The 14,467-nt window shown below is 48.7% G+C and overlaps 1 protein-coding gene across 1 annotated transcript; it reads right to left on the bottom strand.

Annotated features, from left to right (window-relative positions):
• Window positions 1-254: 254 nt before the first annotated feature.
• Window positions 255-3,724, bottom strand: LOC149338078 (uncharacterized). Its single transcript, XM_089550263.1, has 4 exons — window positions 2,819-3,724; window positions 2,236-2,335; window positions 1,421-1,608; window positions 255-802 (listed from the first exon to the last, which is right to left on the bottom strand). Exons 1-4 carry the CDS (start codon window positions 3,512-3,514, stop codon window positions 353-355), a joined length of 1,434 nt encoding a protein of 477 aa, XP_089406389.1. The 5' UTR covers window positions 3,515-3,724; the 3' UTR covers window positions 255-352.
• Window positions 3,725-14,467: the final 10,743 nt, after the last annotated feature.

Raw genomic sequence — 14,467 nt, 5'->3', positions numbered from 1 at the left:
TTTAGTCTGTGGTACCCTTCTGAGTGACAAGTGAATCTGACATAGCACGCTAATTTCAAGAAAATCACTCGACTCTCTCGTCTTAATATACTCTGTGGGGCGACGCAGCAGCAGGTTTAGTTTGTGGTACCCGTCTGAGTGACAAGTGAGTCCGAGCATAGCATGCTTATTTCAAGAAAATCACTCGACTGTACACGGGCCGGCATCGGGTGATGAACAACGTTTATTCCCGATAAGATGGCATATATATACAGTGCGCTGACGTACTCAGTCATGCGCAGATTACGCTGCAGCGAGTGACGTCAGACTTGCTCGGCTCTGCTACTTCTTCCCTTCTTCGAGCAAACCGTGTTCAGCGTCGCTCCGGTAGAGGGTACCGACAAGGTTCACGTCGCAACCTTGTGCTTCGACGTAGCTCTTGGCCGGGCTCTGTGCAAGGGTCTTCTTGAGGGGCGGAACTGGTTTCCTGTTGCGGACCAATCAGTCGTAGATGTTCTCGTGTGCGTCGAATTTCCCTGCCGTCTTCCGTTTTGAGGATCACCGAGCGAGGTTCGTTAGCTGGCCTGAGGACGACAGCTGGAGACCAGGTCCGGTTGATTGTGTCATACACGGTGACCTGCTGGCCTGGCGTCGCAGGTGGCAGGTACCTGCTGCCACAGTTGTAGTACGTCTTTTGGCGTTGGCGTATCTCACGAAGCCGACTGTGGACCACGTTGCTGGGTATAGCTTGTGGCTCCAAATGGCTTGTAGGCACCGGGAGAGGAGTCCGTGTTTGGCGTCCCATCAGCCTCTGCACAGGGGACTGTAGCAGATCATCACGCGGTGTATTGCGCCATTCCAGCAAAGCCATCTGAAATGCAGGCGTTTTAAGGGAACATTTTTTTAGAAGCTTCTTGGCTTCCTGCACCGCTCTTTCCATCATGCCGTTAGACCGCGGGTGGTAGGGGCTTGACGTGACTTGGGCGATACCTAGGCTGATCAAAAATCTTTAAACTCACGGCTGTTAAAGGGCGGTCCATTATCACTGCATAACTTCACAGGCAAGCCATGAACAGAGAAAATGTCAGAGCACCAGGAGATCAGCGAGGTTGCTGTGGTGGTGCGAAGTTCCCGCAGTTCGAAAAAAAAACGAGTAAAAGTCGACGATAAGGGCAAATTCGCGACCTTCGTAAAAGAACAAGTCAATGCCAACAACTTGCCAGGGTAGGGTGGGAACGTCGTGACTTAAAAGGGGCATTTTGGCGTTTCGCGGCTGATTTTTGAGACACACCTTGCAGGCTTTGCAGAATTGATCAATGTCGCTTGCCATGTTCGGCCAGAACATTACGTTCCTAGCCCTTGCCTTCATTTTATCCGCTCCAGCGTGTGCCGCGTGAAGGAGGCGGATCATGTCGTTTCTTTTTGACTCCGGTATGATTACCTTGTTGCTGCGAAACACGAGGCCATCCTGCGCGTGTATCTCGTCGCGGTACCCCCAGTAGGTCCGAAGTTGCTCTGGGACGTCGAGCTTATGAAGAGGGCAATCTGTCTCTGCATATTCCCGCAGCTTTGTCAGGTTGGTGTCGTCACCGGTTGCTGCAAGCAGGTCTTTCAAACAGTGCTCGGAGGCTGAAACGCAATCAAGAACATTGACTTGAAATTGCTCGTGTTCTTCCATGCATGCCTTACTGGGAAAACGGGATAAAGCATCTGCTAGGAACAGTTCTTTTCCAGGTTTATAAGTCACGATGATGGGGTAACGTTGCAACGTCAGTCGCATGCGTTGCAAGCGTAGCGGGCACTGGTGTAGTGGTTTACTGAATATGGCCTCCAGTGGCCGATGGTCTGTCTCAACTGTCACTGCATGCTGTCCAAATAGATAATCATGAAACTTTGTGCAGCCGTGCACTATCGCGAGAGTTTCCTTTTCTATCTGAGCATATCTTTGCTGGGAATCTGTGAGTGACCGTGAGGAAAACGCAACGGGGTGCGCTTCTTGCATCAGGACGGCGCCTACCCCGAACTGACTTGCATCAACTGATAAGGCAACTGCTTTCTTGGGGTCAAAATAACGAAGGATCGGGGCTGTTATCAGGGCCTGGCGCAACTTTTCGAAGCTTTCTTGGTGCTTTTCCGTCCATACCCATGCAATTTCTTTGTGCAGCAAAGACCGAAGAGGGGAGGTCACTACAGACATGTTAGGGATGAAACGTTGCACAAAATTTATTGTGCCCAAAAAAACTTGCAGTTCCTTACTATTCTTTGGTGCTGGCATTTCCAGAATATCTTGCACGCGTTGTGGATCTACTCGCAGGCAGTCCACAGTGAGCACGTGTCCCAGGTAGCGTACCTCAGTCTGGAAAAATGAACATTTCTTCGAGTTCAGTTTCAAGTTATGTTCGCGACAGCGCGTTAAAAGAAGCTGTAAGTGGTAGTCGTGCTCTTCTTTTGACTTGCCCCATAATAGGATGTCATCCATTACTACTGCAACGTTTGTCAAACCTTCTAGCACGCGGTGCATCGCTGCCTGAAACACTTCCGGGGCTGAGGCAATTCCGAAAGGCATACGCAGGAAGCGATATCGTCCGTAAGGTGTGCTCATTGTGCACAGCTTCGAACTTGCGTCGGTTAGTTTGATTTGCCAGAATCCTGACGCTGCGTCTAGAGTTGTAAAGAACTTTGCTCCGGCAAGTCTAGGCACAACATCTTCAAGGGTCGGCATGGGGTGGTTCTCTCGTAGCAAAGCTTTGTTTAGTGCTGTGGGGTCTAGGCAGATGCGCACTTTTTCTTTCTTAAGCACCGTGACCATATGACTGGACCATTCTGTTGGCTCATTTACCTTGGATATGACTCCTTGTTCTTCCATGCGCTGGAGCTCCTCTTTGACTTTTTCTCGGAGGGCCACCGGAACTCTCCTCGCCGGCACGACAACTCCCACGGATCCGGGCTTTAGCTTCATCGCGTACTCAATGCCTTTTAACTGCCCCAGTCCACTGAAAACATCTTCAAACGATTGCGCTGCTGGGTGCAACGGGTCGGCATGCACATTTTGCACGCGACAAATAAAACCGAGTCGTTCAGCAACTGATCCACTGAGAGTCACGGGCACGTGTTGGTCGACCACGAAAAACGTCTCTTCGTGCACTTTGTCGTTTGCGCGCAAATGCAGCCTAATTTTTGTTTTGGCCAAAGTTTTATGGCCGAAGAACGCTGTTAACGTTACGCGACATTCTTGGTGCGGTTTCCTCGGCAGTTTGTCGACATCCTTGCTTGAAATTACACAGCAGTTAGCTCCTGTGTCCAGCTTGCACGTGTATGGGCGTCCTTCGATGTAAACTGTCGCGCTCCAATGGTCTGAGGCTAGGGCACCGACGGTCAAAGTTTGCAAAATGAAATCACTGTCATCGTCGTCTTGCAGTTGGCGCAGTTCTTTTTTCGTACCTCTGTCCTGACGGGGCGCCAGTGCTTTGCATGCTTGAGCGAAGTGATTACGCCCACCGCAATTCGTGCACACCTTCCCTTGAGCCGGGCACATCACGCCACGGTGAGTGAGATAACCACAACGACTGCAAGGCCGTTTTCGCGGCCCGACCGCATGAACTACTGCGTCGCCTGCTGTTTCGGTGCCGTCACTGATTTCCTTAAACTGCTCCTTTCCTTGTTCGTGGGCTCGGCATATTGTAACTGTCTTCTCATACGACGGGTTTTCGGCAATAAGCTTTTGCTGTAAGCCTTTGTCTTGAACTCCCAGGCTAATCCGGCTGCGGAGCAAGCGGTATTCCAAGTCTCCGAACTCGCAGTTTTTTGCTAGTAGCTTTAGGTCTGTCAGCCAGTCGTTAAAAGGTTCCCCTTGTTTTTGGTCTCTTGATCCGAAGCGGAACTCATGGAATGTCAGGTTCGTCGATGGTTTGTAGAATTCCTCAAACTTTTCAAGCAAAATGTCGACGTCGTTCTTGTCCTCTACCCCGTCGAATTTGAAAGTGCTATAAGTTTTCCTGCCGTCTTCTCCAATCGTTACAACTAACGTCGCTGCTTGCACTTCTTTAGGCTGTTTGCTTAACTGGGTGGCCGTGGAAAACAGCATGAACTCACTTTTCCATGTTTTCCAAGCAGTCCATGCGTCGCCCGAGGTATCCAGTGGTTTCGGGGCCGGGAGCAGCGTCGACGGGGCGGACATAGTGAATGGGCACCGCTGCCACCATGTACACGGGCCGGCATCGGGTGATGAACAACGTTTATTCCCGATAAGATGGCATATATATACAGTGCGCTGACGTACTCAGTCATGCGCAGATTACGCTGCAGCGAGTGACGTCAGACTTGCTCGGCTCTGCTACAGACTGTCTCCTCTTCTTATGCTCGCTGGGGCCACGCAGAGGGAGATTTAGTCCGTGGTACCCTTCTGAGTGACAAGTGAATGTGAGCATAGCACGCTTATTTCAAGAAAATCACTCGACTCTCTCCTCTTCTTATGCTCGCTGGGGCCACGCAGCGGCAGATTTAGTCTGTGGTACCCTTCTGAGTGACAAGTGAATCTGAGCATAGCACGCTTATTTCAAGAAAATCACTCGACTCTCTCCTCTTCTTATGCTCGCTGGGGCCACGCAGCGGCAGATTTATTCTGTGGTACCCTTCTGAGTGACAAGAGAATCTGAGCATAGCACGCTTATTTCATGAAAATCACGCATCTCTCTCGTCTTAATATCCTCTGTGGGGCCACGCAGTGGCAGGTTTAGTCTGTGGTACCCGTCTGAGTGACATATGAATCTGAGCATAGCACGCTTATTTCAAGAAAATCACTCGACTTTCTCCTCTTATTATGCTCGCTGGGGCCACGCAGCCGCAGATTTAGTATGTGGTGCCCTTCTGAGTGACAAGTGAATCTGAGCATAGCACGCTTACTTCAAGAAAATCACTGAACTCTCTCCTCTTCTTATGGTCGCTGGGGCCACGCAGCGGCAGATTTAGTCTGTGGTACCCTTCTGAGTGACAAGTGAATCTGAGCATAGCACGATTATTTCAAGAAAATCACTCCACTCTCTCCTCTTCTTATGCTCGCTGGGGCCACGCAGCGGCAGATTTATTCTGTGGTACCCTTCTTAGTGACAAGTGTATCTGAGTATAGCACGCTGATTTCAATAAAATCACGCGTCTCTTTCGTCTTAATATCCACTGTGGGGCCTCGCAGCGGCAGGTTTAGTCTGTGGTAGCCGTCTGAGTGACAAGTGTATCTGAGTATAGCACGCTGATTTCAATGAAATCACTGGACTCTCTCGTCTTCTTATGCTCGCTGGGGCCACGCCACGGCAGATTTAGTCTATGGTACCCTTCTGAGTGACAAGTGAATCTGAGCATAGCACGCTTATTTCAAGAAAATCACTCGACTCTCTCCTCTTCTTATGCTAGCTGGGGCCATGCAGAGGGAGATTTAGTCTGTGGTACCCTTCTGAGTGACAAGTGAATCTGAGCATAGCACGCTAATCTCAAGAAAATCACTCGACTCTGTCGTCTTAATATCCTCTGTGGGGCGACGCAGCAGCAGGTTTAGTTTGTGGTACCCGTCTGAGTGACAAGTGAGTCTGAGCATAGAACGCTAATTTCAAGAAAATCACATGACTCTCGTATTAATATCCTCTGTGGGGCGACTTAGCCGCAGGTTTAGTCTGTGGTGCCCGTCTGATTGACAAGTGAATCTGAGCATAGCACGCTTATTTCAAGAAAATCACTCGACTCTCTCCTGCTCTTATGCTCGCTGGGGCCACGCAGCGGCAGATTTATTCTGTGGTACCCTTCTGAGTGACAAGTGAATCTGAGCATAGCACGCTTATTTCATGAAAATCACGCATCTCTCTCGTCTTAATATCCTCTGTGGTGCCACGCAGTGGCAGGTTTAGTCTGTGGTACCCGTCTGAGTGACATATGAATCTGAGCATAGCACGCTTATTTCAAGAAAATCACTTGACTCTCTCGTCTTCTTATGCTCGCTGGGGCCACGCAGAGGGAGATTTAGTATTTGGTACCCTTCTCAATGACAAGTGAATCTGAGCATAGCACGCTTATTTCAAGAAAATCACTCGACTCTCTCGTCTTCTTACGCTGGCTGGGGCCACGCAGCGGCAGATTTAGTCTGTGGTACCCTTCTGAATGACAAGTGTATCTGAGTACAGCACGCTGATTTCAATGAAATCACGCGTCTCTCTCGTCTTAATATCCACTGTGGGGCCACGCAGCGGCAGGTTTAGTCTGTGGTAGCCGTCTGAGTGACAAGTGTATCTGAGTATAGCACGCTGATTTCAATGAAATCACTGGACTCTCTCGTCTTCTTATGCTCGCTGGGGCCACTCCACAGCAGATTTAGTCTGTGGTACCCTTCTGAGTGACAAGTGAATCTGAGCATAGCACACTTATTTCAAGAAAATCACTCGACTCTCTCCTCTTCTTATGCTAGCTGGGGCCACGCAGAGGGAGATTTAGTCTGTGGTACCTTTCTGAGTGACAAGTGAATGGGAGCATAGCACGCTTATTTCAAGAAAATCACTCGACTCTCTCCTCTTGTTATGCTCGCTGGGGCCACGCAGCGGCAGATTTATTCTTTGGTACCCTTCTGAGTGACAAGTGCATCTGAGCATAGCACGCTTATTTCATGAACATCACGCATCTCTCTCGTCTTAATATCCTCTGTGGTGCCACGCAGTGACAGGTTTAGTCTGTGGTACCCGTCTGAGTGACTTATGAATCTGAGCATAGCACGCTTATTTCAAGAAAATCACTTGACTCTCTCGTCTTCTTATGCTCGCTAGGGCCACGCAGAGGGAGGTTTAGTCTGTGGTACCCTTTTGAGTGACAAGTGAATATGAGCATAGCACGCTTATATCATGAAAATCACGCATCTATCTCGTCTTAATATCCTCTGTGGTGCCACGCAGTGGCAGGTTTAGTCTGTGGTACCCGTCTGAGTGACATATGAATCTGAGCATAGCAGGCTTACTTCAAGAAAATCACTCGACTCTCTCCTCTTCTTATGCTCGCTGGGGCCACGCAGCGGCAGATTTATTCTGTGGTACCCTTCTGAGTGACAAGAGAATCTGAGCATAGCACGCTTATTTCATGAAAATCACGCATCTCTCTCGTCTTAATATCCTCTGTGGTGACACACAGTGGCAGGTTTAGTCTGTGGTACCCGTCTGAGTGACAAGTGTATCTGAGTATAGCACGCTGATTTCAATGAAATCACGCGTCTCTTTCGTCTTAATATCCACTGTGGGGCCTCGCAGCGGCAGGTTTAGTCTGTGGTAGCCGTCTGAGTGACAAGTGTATCTGAGTATAGCACGCTGATTTCAATGAAATCACTGGACTCTCTTGTCTTCTTATGCTCGCTGGGGCCACGCCGCGGCAGATTTAGTCTGTGGTACCCTTCTGAGTGACAAGTGAATCTGAGCATAGCACGCTTATTTCAAGAAAATCACTCGACTCTCTCCTCTTCTTATGCTAGCTGGGGCCACGCAGAGGGAGATTTAGTCTGTGGTACCCTTCTGAGTGACAAGTGAATCTGAGCATAGCACGCTAATCTCAAGAAAATCACACGACTCTGTCGTCTTAATATCCTCTGTGGGGCGACGCAGCCGCAGGTTTAGTCTGTGGTACCCGTCTGAGTGACAAGTGAATCTGAGCATAGCACGCTTATTTCAAGAAAATCACTCGACTCTCTCCTGCTCTTATGCTCGCTGGGGCCACGCAGCGGCAGATTTATTCTGTGGTACCCTTCTGAGTGACAAGTGAATCTGAGCATAGCACGCTTATTTCATGAAAATCACGCATCTCTCTCGTCTTAATATCATCTGTGGTGCCACGCAGTGGCAGGTTTAGTCTGTGGTACCCGTCTGAGTGACATATGAATCTGAGCATAGCACGCTTATTTCAAGAAAATCACTTGACTCTCTCGTCTTCTTATGCTCGCTGGGGCCACGCAGAGGGAGATTTAGTCTTTGGTACCCTTCTAAATGACAAGTGTATCTGAGTATAGCACGCTGATTTCAATGAAATCACGCGTCTCTCTCGTCTTAATATCCACTGTGGGGCCACGCAGCGGCAGGTTTAGTCTGTGGTAGCCGTCTGAGTGACAAGTGTATCTGAGTATAGCACGCTGATTTCAATGAAATCACTGGACTCTCTCGTCTTCTTATGCTCGCTGGGGCCACTCCACAGCAGATTTATTCTGTGGTACCCTTCTGAGTGACAAGTGAATCTGAGCATAGCACACTTATTTCAAGAAAGTCACTCGACTCTCTCCTCGTCTTATTCTAGCTGGGGCCACGCAGATGGAGATTTAGTCTGCGGTACCTTTCTGAGTGACAAGTGAATGGGAGCATAGCACGCTTATTTCAAGAAAATCACTCGACTCTCTCCTCTTCTTATGCTCGCTGGGGCCACGCAGCGGCAGATTTATTCTGTGGTACCCTTCCGAGTGACAAGTGAATGGGAGCATAGCACGCTTATTTCAAGAAAATCACTCGACTCTCTCCTCTTGTTATGCTTCCTGGGGCCACGCAGCGGCAGATTTAGTCTGTGGTACCCTTCTGAGTGACAAGTGAATCTGAGCATAGCATGCTTATTTCAAGAAAATCACTCGACTCTCTCCTCTTATGCTCGCTGGGGCCACGCAGCGGCAGATTTATTCTGTGGTACCCTTCGGAGTGACAAGTGAATCTGAGCATAGCACATTAATTTCAAGAAAATCACTCGACTCTCTCGTCATAATATCGTCTGTGGGGCGACGCAGCGGCAGATTTAGTCTGTGGTACCCTTCTGAGTGACAAGTGAATGTGAGCATAGCACGCTTATTTCAAGAAAATCACTCGACTCTCTCCTCTTATGCTCGCTGGGGCCACGCAGCGGCAGGTTTAGTCTTTGGTACCCATCTGAGTGACAAGTGAATGTGAGTATAGCACGCTTATTTAAAGAAAATCACTCGACTCTCTCCACTTCTTATGCTCGCTGGGGCCACGCAGCGGCAGGTTTAGTCTGTGGTACCCCTCTGAGTGACAAGTGAATCTAAGTATAGCACGCTGCTTTCAATGAAATCATTCGACTCTCTCGTCTTCTTATGCTCGCTGGGGCCATGCAGAAGGAGATTTAGTCTGTGGTACCCTTCTGCGTGAGAAGTGATATAAGTATAGCACGCTGCTTTCAATGAAATCATTCGACTCTCTCGTCTTCTTATGCTCGCCGGGGCGACGCAGCGGCAGATTTAGTCTGTGGTACCCTTCTGAGTGAAAAGTGATTCTGAGCATAGCACGCTTATTTCAAGAAAATCACTCGACTTTCTCCTCTTCTTATGCTCGCTGGGGCCACGCAGTCGCAGATTTAGTCTGTGGTACTCTTCTGAGTGACAAGTGAATCTGAGCATAGCACGCTTATTTCAACAAAATCCCTCGACTCTCTCCTCTTCTTATGCTCGCTGGGGCCACGCAGCGGCTGATTTTTTCTGTGGTACCCTTCTGAGTGACAAGTGAATCTGAGCATAGCACGCTTATTTCATGAAAATCACTCATCTCTATCGTCCTAATATCCTCTGTGGTGCCACGCAGTGGCAGGTTTAGTCTGTGGTACCCGTCTGGGTGACATGTGAATCTGAGCATAGCACGCTTATTTCAAGAAAATCACTCGACTCTCTCGTCTTCTTATGCTCGCTAGGGCCACGCAGAGGGAGATTTACTCTGTGGTACCCTTCTGAGTGACAAGTGAATGTGAGCATAGCACGCTTAATTCAAGAAAATCACTCGACTCTCTCCTCTTCTTAAGCTCGCTGGGGCCACGCAGCGGCAGATTTAGTCTGTGGTACACTTCTGAGTGACAAGTGAATCTGAGCATACCACGCTTAATTCAAGACAATCACTCGACTCTCTCGTCATAATATCCTCTGTGGGGCGACGCAGCGGCAGATTTAGTCTGTGGTACCCTTCTGAGTGAGAAGTGAATCTGAGGATAGCACGCTGCTATCAATGAAATAACTGGACTCTCTCGTCTTCTTATGCTCGCTGGGGCCACGCAGCGGCATATCTAGTCTGTGGTACCCTTCTGAGTAACAAGTGAATCTGAGCATAGCACACTAATTTCAAGAAAATCACTCGACTCTCTCGTCATAATATCGTCTGTGGGGCGACGCAGCGGCAGATTTAGTCTGTGGTACCCTTCTGAGTGACAAGTGAATGTGAGCATAGCACGCTTATTTCAAGAAAATCACTCGACCTTCTCCTCTTCTTATGCTCGCTGGGGCCACGCAGCGGCAGGTTTGGTCTGTGGTACCCCTCTGAGTGACAAGTGAATCTAATTATAGCACGCTGCTTTCAATGAAATCATTCGACTCTCTCGTCTTCTTATGCTCGCTGGGGCCATGCAGAGGGAGATTTAGTGTGTGATACCCTTCTGAGTGACAAGTGAATCTGAGCATAGCACGCTGCTTTCAATGAAATAACTCGACTCTGTCGTCTTTTTATGCTCGCTGGGGCCACGCAGTGGCATATTTAGTCTGTGGTACCCTTCTGAGTGACAAGTGAATCTGAGCATAGCACACTAATTTCAAGAAAATCACTCGACTCTCTCGTCATAATATCGTCTGTGGGGCGACGCAACGGCAGATTTAGTCTGTGGTACCCTTCTGAGTGACAAGTGAATGTGAGCATAGCACGCTTATTTCAAGAAAATCACTCGACTCTCTCCTCTTCTTATGCTCGCTGGGGCCACGCAACGGCAGGTTTAGTCTGTGGTACCCCTCTGAGTGACAAGTGAATCTAAGTATAGCACGCTGCTTTCAATGAAATCATTCGACTCTCTCGTCTTCTTATGCTCGCTGGGGCCATGCAGAGGGAGATTTAGTGTGTGGTACCCTTCTGAGTGACAAGTGAATCTGAGCATAGCACGCTTATTTCAAGAAAATCACTTGACTCTCTCCTCTTCTTATGCTCGCTGGGGCCACGCAGCGGCAGATTTATTCTGTGGTACCCTTCGGAGTGACAAGTGAATCTGAGCCTAGCACATTAATTTCAAGAAAATCACTCGACTCTCTCGTCATAATATCGTCTGTGGGGCGACGCAGCGGCAGATTTAGTCTGTGGTACCCTTCTGAGTGACAAGTGAATGTGAGCATAGCACGCTTATTTCAAGAAAATCACTTGACTCTCTCCTTTTATGCTCGCTGGGGCCACGCAGCGGCAGATTTAATCTGTGGTACCCTTCTGAGTGACAAGTGAATCTGAGCATGGCATGCTTATTTCAAGAAAATCACTCGACTCTCTCCTGTTCTTATGCTCGCTGGGGCCACACAGCGGCAGATTTAGTCTGTGGTACCCTTCTGAGTGACAAGTGAATCTGAGCATAGCATGCTTATTTCAAGAAGATCACTTGAATCTCTCGTCTTCTTATGCTCGCTGGGGCCACGCAGAGGGAGATTTAGTCTTTGGTACCCTTCTAAATGACAAGTGAATCTGAGCATAGCACGCTTATTTCAAGAAAATCACTCGACTCTCTCCTATTCTTATGCTAGCTGGGGCCACGCAGCGGCAGGTTTGGTCTGTGGTACCCCTCTGAGTGACAAGTGAATCTAAGTATAGCACGCTGCTTTCAATGAAATCATTCGACTCTCTCGTCTTCTTATGCTCGCTGGGGCCATGCAGAGGGAGATTTAGTGTGTGGTACCCTTCTGAGTGACAAGTGAATCTGAGCATAGCACGCTGCTTTCAATGAAATAACTCGACTCTGTCGTCTTCTTATGCTTCCTGGGGCCACGCAGCGGCGGTTTAGTCTTTGGTACCCTTCTGAGTGACAAGCGAATCTGAGCATAGCACACTAATTTCAAGAAAATCACTCGACTCTCTCGTCATAATATCGTCTGTGGGGCGACGCAGCGGCAGATTTAGTCTGTGGTACCCTTCTGAGTGACAAGTGAATCTGAGCATAGCACACTAATTTCAAGAAAATCACTCGACTCTCTCGTCATAATATCGTCTGTGGGGCGACGCAGCGGCAGATTTAGTCTGTGGTACCCTTCTGAGTGACAAGTGAATGTGAGCATATCACGCTTATTTCAAGAAAATCACTCGACTCTCTCCTGTTCTTATGCTCGCTGGGGCCACGCAACGGCAGGTTTAGTCTGTGGTACCCCTCTGAGTGACAAGTGAATCTAAGTATAGCACACTGCTTTCAATGAAATCATTCGACTCTCTCGTCTTCTTATGCTCGCTGGGGCCATGCAGAGGGAGATTTAGTTTGTGGTACCCTTCTGAGTGACAAGTGAATCTGAGCACAGCACGCTTATTTCAAGAAAATCACTTGACTCTCTCGTCTTCTTATGCTTCCTGGGGCCACGCAGCGGCGGTTTAGTCTTTGGTACCCTTCTGAGTGACAATCGAATCTGAGCATAGCACACTAATTTCAAGAAAATCACTCGACTCTCTCGTCATAATATCCTCTGTGGGGCGACGCAGCGGCAGATTTAGTCTGTGGTACCCTTCTGAGTGACAAGTGAATCTGAGCATGGCATGCTTATTTCAAGAAAATCACTCGACTCTCTCCTCTTCTTATGCTCGCTGGGGCCACGCAGCGGCTGATTTTTTCTGTGGTACCCTTCTGAGTGACAAGTGAATCTGAGCATAGCACGCTTATTTCATGAAAATCACTCATCTCTATTGTCCTAATATCCTCTGTGGTGCCACGCAGTGGCAGGTTTAGTCTGTGGTACCCGTCTGGGTGACATGTGAATCTGAGCATAGCACGCTTATTTCAAGAAAATCACTCGACTCTCTCGTCTTCTTATGCTCGCTAGGGCCACGCAGAGGGAGATATACTCTGTGGTACCCTTCTGAGTGACAAGTGAATGTGAGCATAGCACGCTTATTTCAAGAAAATCACTCGACTCTCTCCTCTTCTTAAGCTCGCTGGGGCCACGCAGCGGCAGATTTAGTCTGTGGTACACTTCTGAGTGACAAGTGAATCTGAGCATACCACGCTTAATTCAAGACAATCACTCGACTCTCTCGTCATAATATCCTCTGTGGGGCGACGCAGCGGCAGATTTAGTCTGTGGTACCCTTCTCAGTGAGAAGTGAATATGAGCATAGCACGCTGCTATCAATGAAATAACTGGACTCTCTCGTCTTCTTATGCTCGCTGGAGCCACGCAGCGGCATATCTAGTCTGTGGTACCCTTCTGAGTAACAAGTGAATCTGAGCATAGCACACTAATTTCAAGAAAATCACTCGACTCTCTCGTCATAATATCGTCTGTGGGGCGACGCAGCGGCAGATTTAGTCTGTGGTACCCTTCTGAGTGACAAGTGAATGTTAGCATAGCACGCTTATTTCAAGAAAATCACTCGACTCTCTCCTCTTCTTATGCTCGCTGGGGCCACGCAGCGGCAGGTTTGGTCTGTGGTACCCCTCTGAGTGACAAGTGAATCTAAGTATAGCACGCTGCTTTCAATGAAATAATTCGACTCTCTCGTCTTCTTATGCTCGCTGGGGCCATGCAGAGGGAGATTTAGTGTGTGGTACCCTTATGAGTGACAAGTGAATCTGAGCATAGCACGCTGCTTTCAATGAAATAATTCGACTCTCTCGTCTTCTTATGCTCGCTGGGGCCATGCAGAGGGAGATTTAGTGTGTGGTACCCTTCTGAGTGACAAGTGAATCTGAGCATAGCACGCTTATTTCAAGAAAATCACTTGACTCTCTCGTCTTCTTATGCTTCCTGGGGCCACGCAGCGGCGGTTTAGTCTTTGGTACCCTTCTGAGTGACAAGCGAATCTGAGCATAGCACACTAATTTCAAGAAAATCACTCGACTCTCTCGTCATAATATCCTCTGTGGGGCGACGCAGCGGCAGATTTAGTCTGTGGTACCCTTCTGAGTGACAAGTGAATGTGAGCATAGCACGCTTATTTCAAGAAAATCACTCGACTCTCTCCTCTTATGCTCGCTGGGGCCACGCAGCGGCAGATTTAGTCTGTGGTACCCTTCTGAGTGACAAGTGAATCTGAGCATAGCATGCTTATTTCAAGAAAATCACTCGACTCTCTCCTCTTCTTATGCTCGCTGGGGCCACGCAGCGGCAGATTTATTCTGTGGTACCCTTCGGAGTGACAAGTGAATCTGAGCATAGCACATTAATTTCAAGAAAATCACTCGACTCTCTCGTAATAATATCGTCTGTGGGGCGACGCAGCGGCAGATTTAGTCTGTGGTACCCTTCTGAGTGACAAGTGAATGTGAGCATAGCACGCTTATTTCAAGAAAATCACTTGACTCTCTCCTCTTATGCTCGCTGGGGCCACGCAGCGGCAGATTTAGGCTGTGGTACCCTTCTGAGTGACAAGTGAATCTGAGCATGGCATGCTTATTTCAAGAAAATCACTCGACTCTCTCCTCTTCTTATGCTCGCTGGGGCCACACAGCGGCAGATTTAGTCTGTGGTACCCTTCTGAGTGACAAGTGA

This window comes from Amblyomma mixtum, chromosome 6 (genome assembly GCF_055824585.1).
Source record: "Amblyomma mixtum isolate Tamu chromosome 6, ASM5582458v1, whole genome shotgun sequence".
In the NCBI taxonomy this organism is placed as follows: Eukaryota; Metazoa; Arthropoda; class Arachnida; order Ixodida; family Ixodidae; genus Amblyomma; species Amblyomma mixtum.
The sequence above is the reverse complement of the archived record's forward strand: the minus strand, read 5'-3'. Positions and strand labels throughout refer to the sequence as shown.

What these genes read in the sequence shown, in the direction of transcription:
- LOC149338078 (XM_089550263.1), bottom strand. Translation starts at nt 3,514, where the DNA reads ATGTGCCCGGCTCAAGGGAAGGTGTGCACGAATTGCGGTGGGCGTAAT. An exon ending in AATGCCAGCACCAAAGAATA is followed by an intron (nt 1,609 to 2,235) that starts GTAAGGAACTGC and finishes ATTGCGTTTCAG; the next exon opens with CCTCCGAGCACTGTTTGAAA. An exon ending in TCGTGTTTCGCAGCAACAAG is followed by an intron (nt 803 to 1,420) that starts GTAATCATACCG and finishes GATCTGCTACAG; the next exon opens with TCCCCTGTGCAGAGGCTGAT.